The sequence below is a fragment of the Hypomesus transpacificus genome, chromosome 6, assembly GCF_021917145.1.
Source record: "Hypomesus transpacificus isolate Combined female chromosome 6, fHypTra1, whole genome shotgun sequence".
NCBI classification, from domain to species: domain Eukaryota; kingdom Metazoa; phylum Chordata; class Actinopteri; order Osmeriformes; family Osmeridae; genus Hypomesus; species Hypomesus transpacificus.
Genome location: NC_061065.1, coordinates 12,030,350 through 12,040,779, shown reverse-complemented (window position 1 = coordinate 12,040,779; position 10,430 = coordinate 12,030,350). Strand labels below are relative to the sequence as shown.

Genomic DNA, 10,430 nt, shown 5'->3' with positions numbered 1-10,430 from the left:
CTACAGCTACAGGGACACACAGCAGTATTGGATTAGAGACACATCCAGGATAAGACCTACATCTGTTTTCTTAGAGTCATGACTGCAGAGTAGTGTGTGTTGCTTTGAAGGTACACAAACCAACACACACACACACAGGGTTTTCTCGACAAGGGTAGAGGGGTCAGTGAGGCACCTGCCCTGCCGACCTGCATACCGCTGACAACAACCAATTAGTAGGATGGACCAGGGCCAAACTGAACACCTGTAGGATTTTAGACACCGACAAACATTAGCAGCTCCCCCTCGCCCCACACACACACACACATTACCAGGTATCTTATTGTGCTTTCTTGTCCTCTTAAAGTTTCACGGTTATATCTCTCCTTTCTTCCTGTTTCCAGAGAGATGTAATTAGCCAATCAGGAGGAGGTTGACAAGGTGCCGGCAAACATTTTCATGCAACACTCCGGCGCGCTTACCTCTCTGGGTTGTCATGGCAACACAGGAGCAAGAGGCAGGGGGGAACCCGACAGGAACAGGAGCTAGCAAGTAGACACACGCACACACACTCCACACACACTTGGAGGTGATAATGAGGTTACGCCCTGAGACATCTCCGTGTTCACGGGTCACGTTAAAACGAGGATCACACGTATGCAGGAACCGTCATGGAAACGGTTGCAGTGGAAATGGTATGTTCTTTACATGCATGTTGTGCGTGAGGCTCTGAATACCATCCAATGAATAGGAAAAAAGCAAAGATCATCTTCAATGTAGGGAAACAATGACAGTTGCACATCTGTCTCTGTGTGTGTGTATGAATGGTTTTTTCATCTTCATAGAGAGAGAAAAAGACAAGGGGGAGACAGGCAGAGAGAGAGCTGGAGAGAGGGGGAGACAGGCAGAGAGAGCGGGAGAGAGAGGGGGGAGACAGGTAGCGAGATAGGGAGAGAGAGAGGGGGACAGGCAGAGAGAGCGGGAGAGAGAGGGGGAGACAGGCAGAGAGAGGGGGAGACAGGCAGAGAGAGCGGGAGAGAGGGGGGGGGACAGGCAGAGAGAGCGGGAGAGAGAGGGGGAGACAGGTAACGAGAGAGGGAGAGAGAGGGGGGAGACAGGTAGCGAGATAGGGAGAGAGAGGGGGGGACAGGCAGAGAGAGCGGGAGAGAGAGGGGGAGACAGGCAGAGAGAGCGGGAGAGAGAGGGGGGGACAGGCAGAGAGAGCGGGAGAGAGGGGGAGACAGGTAACGAGAGAGGGAGAGAGAGGGGGGAGACAGGTAGCGAGATAGGGAGAGAGAGGGGGGGACAGGCAGAGAGAGCGGGAGAGAGAGGGGGAGACAGGCAGAGAGAGACAGCTGGAGAGAGGGGGGGGATACAGGCAGAGACAGAGAGCTGGAGAGAGGGGGGAGACAGGCAGAGAGAGCGGGAGAGAGGGGAGGGGGGAGACAGGCAGAACGAGAGGATGAGCAAATGGATGACAGTTGAAGCCCTGGAGAGGAGCAACCTCTGCGAATCTCCTCTGATGCATGTTTGAGACGGAAGGGAGAAGAGAATGCATCAAGGAGGCAGGAGGGTGGAGAGACAGATTAAGCCAAGGTGTGTCGGGGAGTGTCTCTGGTTCCTCTGAGTCCCTCTGGATGAAAAGGAAGTGGGGGGAGAAGAGTAGGAGGAGGAGGGAGGAGAGGGGAAGATGAGGGAAGACAACAACCCTGTAGTGTCTGATCTAAATATAGCCTTGCTCACAGATCAATATCCAGCAGAACTATGGCTCTCGGTAATAAAACCTTCTCGTCATATTCAGTGTCTTGTATCTCTGCTGATGTTACCTGGAATGAGACTAGGGCGGGATTCTATTAAATATAGCCTGCAGGGCAGCAAACTGTGGGGCTGGAACTGGAGCTTGACAGCGAAAGGGCTGGGGCTACAGCTGGATATGGAGGGCTGAGGGACTAGGGCTTACTTGGGCTGGAGAGCTAAGGTACCAGGGCTGGGGCTAGGGGGTTAAGGGACTAAAGATGGGGCTGGAGGGCCAAGAGACTAGAGCTGAGGTTGGGGCTGGAGAACCATGTGCCTGGCTTTTCTTCAGCCACTCTTCAGGGATATTTAAATCTGGATCGACATGTCATGAATGATTCAGGCAAGGCACTAACACATGCTGGTTTTGGGGCCCATTTGTTTCGATCGCATTGATCTGTTACTATTCCTGGAGCTAACCTGCTGCGGAGTCTATCTAATGAAACCCAAATGAACTCCTTCCTGCCAATACTGTTCATGTGTATTGTATTTTATGTGACTGTGGGTGTCAATTTGGTATTGGAAGTGTGTCGATCCTTGAAACAACCTAGCTAATTAAAATTAAGTAGAAAAATAAAACTTGGAAGTGCAAATATAAGAAAATGTGAATGCTTTTGAAAACGATTTTTGGTATAACTACTTTGTTTGGATCTGGGTCTCCCACTTTGGGTTATTTTTCTAATAATGGTGTTTTATATATTTAAAATGTCTGAGATTTAAGAATTACTCCAATATTGAATTGTAAACGAAGAATCCTGTATGAATATTGGAACTATTTTCCACTGTAAGAAGTGTATGTTTATATATAGGATAGATTAGGGTTAGGATGATGTACGTGTGGCTGATTTTATGGCTTCAAGTTACTGTAGGGTTGGCCTCAGTGCAAGAATATTGAGTGTTTAACATTGTAGTATTTATATTGGGAAAGTGCAAAATATTGTAGGTTTAACATTGTAGTAGACTAGCCTATATAAGCTTTTAAATGGTTTTCAATGAATGTGATTTCTAAATTTGGGAGTTCCTGTAGGTCTATAACTTCAGGCAACTTGGGCTCCTTGTTTTCTCATCCTTTATTCTCAGTCGTCATTTAAAATAGATACACAGCTCATTTGTTTCCTACATATAGTTTTCCTTTGAATCAATAGAAACACTTTTACACGTTCTTTACAATCAGTACACAGATGAAAAGTTGCCATGGTTACACCAATGCTCGACAATGAAACGTTCACGATGAACCCCACCGCAGCCCCTCACACAGCGGGCTTGGCACTGTACACTGGATGCTTCCGCCATTAATCCTCCACCCCCCTGCACCGAAAAATGAAATTTGAGTTCACTACATTGAACGACCATTCGCCAGTTCACCTCTTGACAACTGCATCTGTTTATTCACTGGTTAGCTGCAGTCACGTACAGTACTACAGCTAGGCAGCACACAGATGGATCCAGCCCCCTCGTTCCTTGGAGGGACCTAGCGCTAAGACAGGTAGCCAGGAGGACTAGGAAGGGAGGGAGGTTGGTATCTAACCAAGCCAACTAACAAAGTAGGCATTTTGTTTCTTTTCTACCCATTTAAGCAACCGCTTAATATCAAAACACATTCATTCTTGTGAGGTGTTTAACTTGCTAGAATACCCCCGCTGAATTCCAAAGGGATCCTGCTGTCGTTACAGTAGTGTGGATGCGATAACTCGCAACCAACCATGGCATTGCAAAACAACAGACGGAACAGCACAGAGCACTGAGAGTATCAATGTACCACACAAACACATCCAACATCCTGTTCCGCATTGAGCCTCTGCAGGCATTCATCCGTCCACAAGATTGTTTTATTTTTTTTTGCAGGAGAGGGGTGCATTTGATAACTGTCGGCCCCGCTGCCTCTCTAGAAAGGCGAATAGGACAGGCTCGAGGGAAATGCTGATCCGTTCAGCTGTTACGCTGCTCTGCTGCCACCACTTCTAACACAGCAGGTCATGTGGAGTAAGGGGATAACGTCGGATATAACACACACACAAACACACTCTGTGGGCTTTATACAGGCCCTTCGACTGGAACGGTCTTGTTGAGAATGTGTTCTTTGAGCACAACTTGGGATTTTTTTTCTCCACAATAGACATTTTTGTTCCAGTTTTACTGGCTCCGAATACTTTTCCCCCTTCACAATTCAGTGACGTAAATGACTTCGAATGCTTTTGTGTTTGATTTGACAACATTTTGCATCATCGCACCTTATTTTATTGACTGATCTAACATGCAGTTGACGCCAAATCTATGGCACATTACCAGAGGCAGTCCTGCTTCAAGTCTGTGTACGGAAAGACTGCAGGTGAACAATCAACAAGATGTTCCATAGTACAAAAAAGAAACAAGTGCATACGCACGCGCGCACACACACACGCACGCGAGAGAGCTACAACACACACCTTCGCTGAAACACAGGACACGTCAAAGTGAGAGGGCCATGCAGACGACTTACAAAACACAACCGCGACCACTGTGGTCGAACGCCTGTGAGCTGGGACCAGACAGGGCAGCCTACTCTGTTAGCATCACTGCTCCGTTTGATATTAGTGGTGAAATTCTGGAGCCATACAGCAGTTACATTAGTGTTCATGTGGATTTCAGTAACATTTATTGAGCATACTGCACACACCAGGTGAAAACCAATGACAGCGCTGGGTTAGGGGGGTAGGTTGAACAGTGCCTGTAGTCTTCCATGTGTGTGTGTGTGTGTTAGCTCTGGGCAGCTCAGACAGTAGCAGAGGAGAGTACATTTCCCTAGAGAGGGAAGAGGTGAGGTGGGGGGAGATAGTTCAAGCGCAAACAGACACAAAAGTCAGGGCTATGTCCTTCAAACAGGAATTAAAAACAATGCGACAATGACAGATGTACAGTGCAGAGGACCAAAGTCACACAATTGGCTGTCGATGGCGTGTTGCCAGGACAACGGAGACACGTGGCACCTGTACCCTCCCACCCACCCTCCCCCATTCCCCAGGGGACGGGGGGGGTTGGACCAAGGGGGGCCCCTGCCCCCTCGTGGGGCTGTGCACATGGGTCCAGCGACGTGGGGACGTGTGGTTCTACAGATGGGGGGAGAAGAGGAACAGCGTGGGGAAACAAACTGCCGTTTTACGACAAGGAAAAAATCCCCACGCGCGTTCAGAAGGTTCCGAAAACGGAAGCTACGCGGGGAAGAGAAAAACCAAATCAAAAGAGAACAGGGCGGAGGGAGAGGGTAGAGAGAGAGAGAGGTAGGGCACAGGAGAGACCGAAAGAGAGATGGAGAGAGAGCGGAGAGAGAGGGAGCGAGCGAGAGGAAGAGGAATTGTAAACACGCAGTCCTCCTCCTCCTCGCTATGGACGGAGCGCAGGCTGACTCTCTCCAGCTCTGGAGCGATCGGAGAGGACGCTCTACGAGGTGCTATCACAATAGAGCAGCGAAGGACACACACAGAACACACATACACACACACAGGTTTAAGACTTGAAGCACTCTCAGTCACCCTTCCAATGAGTTGGTCACGAAAAAGCATGGATCTCTGGGCCTCCTTCCGTCCAGTCGGTTGTCCCACTGTAGGCTAACCCTACACACACACACAGACTTGTGAGAAGGGTTTCCATTGGAGCAGTCGCAGTCCTTTACCGGTTCTTTGCTACAGGGAGAGATGGAGGCGAGGGAGGGAGCAATGTTGCGGGGTCTCTCTCTCTTTCAGTCTGAGAGCAGCAGGATTCTCTCCGCCTCCTTCCATCCTTCTCCGAGCTGGTGCTAAGCAAGTTGGGGCGTGGCTGGGTGGGGGTGGGGGGTGGGGGCAGTGAAACCAGGTTGGCCGGTATCCGTGGCGTTCCCCTCGACGCCTTTCACGTGTTGCCCCCATCTCCCAGAATGCCTTGAGAGGCGGCTAGCCCGTAGCCTGGCGTGGAGAGGAGGGGTGAGGGATATGATCAGTCAGTGCTGAGGAGGAGGGCGGAGGGGGGTCATGGGTCGTGGCTAGCTGGCTGTTCTGCTGGCTGCTCTCTGTATCTGGTTTGTAAACATTGAGCTCATGGTTGGCAGGGGGGGGGGGGGGGGGGGGGGGGGGGTCAGCCCCGTCCTGTCTGTCCCAACTTCCTCCCTCTCCATGGGGGGGGGGTGGGGCAGCGCTTCGCCTCACTTTCCCACTCGCTGTTCACAGGTGGCGAATCGCTGCAGAGCCCCAAAAAGGTCCTCGTATGACATGTCTAGGTGGGAGGGGAAGGAACTGGGGGGGGGGGGGGGGGGGGGAGGGAGAGACAGACTGTTAAGAAAGGACACTATGGCCAACGCTACATCAGACAGACATTAAACCATCTCTCCCATCTGCCATGTTCAGTGCGTTCTACTGCCCCCTAGTGCCGGGAGCCGGGTACAGAGGTCTCCATGTCAGATCCGGTCTAAGAATAGCCCTGCTTAAACCCTACAGCAAATCTTCGACCAGCCTAGGGCCAGTCAGATACCTACACCTGCTAATCAGCTCAGATTGACACACTTGTGGGATTAGATCACTTACACTCAGACGAGCGAGCGCACACACACACACACACACACACACACACACACACACACACACACACACACACACACACACACACACACACACACACACACTCATTGTAATTTTGGTCTTGCCTCCTAGCACTCCTCCACACAAGAATGAGGCTGACTTGTTGAGCACCTGAAAACTAACACACCATGCCCACCACACACACACACACAGAGATACTCACATGAACTCAGTGAGTCGAATCTGCCAGGGGAGAAAGCCTAGGGTGCTCTCCACGGGGCCAAATTTCAGAACCAGGTCTGGGTCCGGAATGTTCGTAGACTCTGGAGAGCACACCCAAAAACAACAACAACAACCCAGTGAAACACTCTTCCTATTCAGCTCATATCCAAGCACCGTCATCCATTCCTAGTTCCTGTTTCTGTGGTTAGGCGGCAGCTCGTCTCAGGTCATTTCTAGAGGTGGCAGGAGTGGCCTCTCCCCCCGACAGTAGTCATAAAAACGCTGCTTTGCATTCGAAAATCTGAAGAGAAAAAAACCCTGCCCTCGGTTTCAGCCTGAATTCACTATGCTGTTTTAAACAGTCTGTCCGGGCCGATGGTAGTGATGATGATGATGATGGTGGTGTAGACAGACCTCTCAGTAATGAGTCCAGCAGGGAGACGCTGATGTCAGAGGAGCTCCTCTGCTGTTGCTCCACCTCTCTACACAGCTGCAGGGCCGCCTGCACGATGCTCTGCTTCCCGTCCTCCGCAGACAGCACTCGCACCACGGGCTGGCCCCGCAGCACTGGGGGGGGGGGGGGGGGGGGGGGTTCCAGGAGGAGGAGAAGGGGTAGAGGAGGAGGGTGTAGAGGAGGAGGAGAGGGGGGTAGAGGAGGAGGAGAGGGGGGTAGAGGAGGAGGAGAGGGGGGGGTAGAGGAGGAGGAGAGGAGGTAGAGGAGGAGGAGAGGGGGTAGAGGAGGAGGAGAGGGGGGTAGAGGAGGAGGAGAGGGGGTAGAGGAGGAGGAGAGGGGGTAGAGGAGGAGGAGAGGGGGTAGAGGAGGAGGAGAGGGGGTAGAGGAGGAGGAGAGGGGGTAGAGGAGGAGGAGAGGGGGGTAGAGGAGGAGGAGAGGGGGTAGAGAAGGAGGAAAGGGGGTAGAGGAGGAGAGGGGGTAGAGAAGGAGGAAAGGGGGTACAGGAGGAGGAGAGGGGGTAGAGAAGGAGGAGAGGGGGAAAGGAAGGGCAGAGTAAGGCACAGGTGGGGAGAGTAGGGCACCAAAGGCGAGAGGGGGACACAGGAGAGGGGGGTTAGACGCACCAACATGAGGTGTCTGCACACATGAACAGACACACAGTGTGCCCTCACACACATGGATGGGCATCGGCACACGTCAAAAAAAACATAACAAAAATAAAATAAAATCGCCCTGCAAGACGGTTCTATATATGCTGAACCCAGCACTCCCTCCCACACGTCATGGCGTAATCCACCAGGACTCTGGTCTACCCCCACCGGTTCCACTGGTGGAACCGGATGATGAGCTGCGACAGGAACAGGGACAATAGGTCGGCTGGCAGCATTGTCAGGGAGGAGATCAGTGCTGGAAAGACCGGCAGGGGTGTGTATCAGTGTCCTACGTGACTGCTCTCGACCTCCTTCACTCTCACCTCACAGGAAGCAACTCCCCCGTGACAAACTAGTCTAGCCTGTAGCCCGTCCGCGACAGAGCTATGAGAGAGTTTGGCCCAAACTAGTATGGGTTTTAAGAAAGCTCTTTGTGTTTCTTTCTTTCGTGTTCAATATGGGATTCAAATGCAACTCGATTTGACTGTATACTACTGTTCCATCCACTTGCTCACGAGGGATTAGGATTGATATTCAAATGAAGACCTAAACAATAGTTTAGATTGATAGGAACCTGTCAAGAGGAGAAGGAACAAGAATTCCAATGTGTTTGTTGCTAAAGGTAAACAAATATGAACCTCGGTGTTTACATCAGAGGTTATCGTCTTACAAGATATCCTCCGAATAGGGCAGATCCTGCACTAGATGTTGTTCATGACGAGACAATGCACAGTGCTATTGTGTTCTGGTCCCGTACCTTGGTAGTCTTGCTTGTCAGTTCCGTTGCTGAGGAACTCGACGGAGAGCTTGGAACCTTCTGGACCCAGGAGGTCCTGTTGTTGCCTAAAGATCTCCTCTTGGAGCCGGGAGTTGTTTCTCCGGAGTACACCTGCAGGAGCGACAGACGATGGTCAAAACGCTGTGTCACTTACATGTCTTATCCCACTGGGCCGAAGAACTACTCGGGTTAGTTCCTTCTCCATCTGGAGGGCGAGGAGGGTAACAGAGGAGGCCAGAAACAAAACAACACTAAAATCTCTCGTATCAAAATCGTTTTGGGTGTTTTAAACACTATGTTGAAATGCTGCCACGTCTGGTGTGTCTTTGGAAACAGCCGCTTTAGTCTAGACGATTGACCGGCTGTCAGCTGACTCAAAGTAGAGGAACCACTGTCCTCTGACTGTGCACAGGAGGCTGTCTAGCATCACACTGGGGGAGTTGAATTAAGGTCACCTCTGAACAATTTAGTCAGTTATACATTACACACCAACATCAAACTGGGAATTACCATTCCTAGATGTGGAAATCAAACGAAGATATGTTGCAGATATGCTGTCTGCAGACTTCCTCGTTCAAACACAATCCTATGTCGCTAAATTGCTAGCTAGCTGGCACTGTCTGGTGTTCATATTCAGTAACGTTTTCTCAATTAGCCCCAGCGAGATGACTAATGGAACTAGATCGCGAGGTAAACTCGTTACAGCAGTAAGTAAGATAATGATGTGTGTTGAAATCTGTCCAGATGTCCACATAACGGAATGGTTTTGTAGGATTATCAAAGCTGACCAGGCGGAGTGCATGCCTCAGCCTCCCACTCTACTGTGGCAACAAGTAGCAAGACCAGCACTGGCTGGATGATTTTGGAATGCATGGGGCCCCACCAGCCAGTACATAAGATAGTGTTCCCATATTAACCCTCATATGGTTTAAGTGACACGTCTTTCTCCCACCCGGAGGAGGGGCATTGCTTCATGGGAAACCGATATGAGACCCACGGCGCTGACACGCTAGCTAGGAAGCTGTAACAGTAAGAGAGGATAGACATAACCTGGACATGGGTGATAAATGTACATGACGTGGTGCATGGCAGCCATAAACGACATGCTACACCCTGTTTAATTTCTCGGATCTCGTGTAACAGCTATACACCCATAGTTCCTCAACTTCTATTTTGCAATACATTTGCATTTAGCAGACGCTTTTATCCAAATAGCTAGGAAACAGTCATTGCAAACCAAGTTGGACCTACTACTACTAGCCAGCTAAATAAATACCACGCCGTCATGTGACAGTGAAGTGTCTCTAATACACGTGACTGTCTTGGGGTTCAAAAGCTCTTCCTGAAACTGATTGAATGAAATATGTAAATATGTCCATATGTACCTTGATTATCGTACACACTGACATAGGATATACCGACGGCCATGCACCACACGACCAGGTTGGCGATGTCCGTGTGGCTTGGTTCCTCCTCGGTAATCAATAATCCCAAGTGAAGAGGGAGTTTTTCCAGAGATTTACCGTCTGCCCCCCAGCGATACCGACGGCCGGAGCGTTTACCGGTAGCGGGGCCCATCTTCTTGTGGTGGTCAGGAAAACCAAGGGTGATGGGTACAAGGAGCGTAGCCAGAGCTCGCTTCCATAACCGACCGTTCCAGTTCCGAAGGCGGATTCGGAACCAGGTGATGAGCGTTCTATGTATGTGGAGAAGGACGTGCAGAACCCGCCATACAAACTCGTACACAAGCGCCATTACACAGACCTTCTCAACAGAATCTCGAAACTTGATTATTGCCACAAATGTATAAAGTGCCGCATCCCAAGAGTAGTTAAGGTGGGCGTGCACTAATCTACTTCGAAACTAGACATTTAATCTACTGCCAACACCTCAGCTCGCCGGCCGCCATATTCATTCCTGTAGTAGCAACCTTTACACTCTGAACCCCTCAGCACTACACGTAGCTCGCTGATTGGACCACAATCAGAAGACAGAACGAGGCTCCACGAGTTTTGTCGCCCTCTAGA

General features: G+C 50.5%; 1 protein-coding gene across 1 annotated transcript; it reads right to left on the bottom strand.

Annotated features, from left to right (window-relative positions):
* Positions 1-5,848: 5,848 nt before the first annotated feature.
* Positions 5,849-10,357, bottom strand: nus1 (NUS1 dehydrodolichyl diphosphate synthase subunit). Its single transcript, XM_047021952.1, has 5 exons — positions 9,789-10,357; positions 8,383-8,514; positions 6,936-7,088; positions 6,523-6,622; positions 5,849-6,017 (listed from the first exon to the last, which is right to left on the bottom strand). Exons 1-5 carry the CDS (start codon positions 10,156-10,158, stop codon positions 5,927-5,929), a joined length of 846 nt encoding a protein of 281 aa, XP_046877908.1. The 5' UTR covers positions 10,159-10,357; the 3' UTR covers positions 5,849-5,926.
* Between the last annotated feature and the right edge of the window lie 73 nt (positions 10,358-10,430).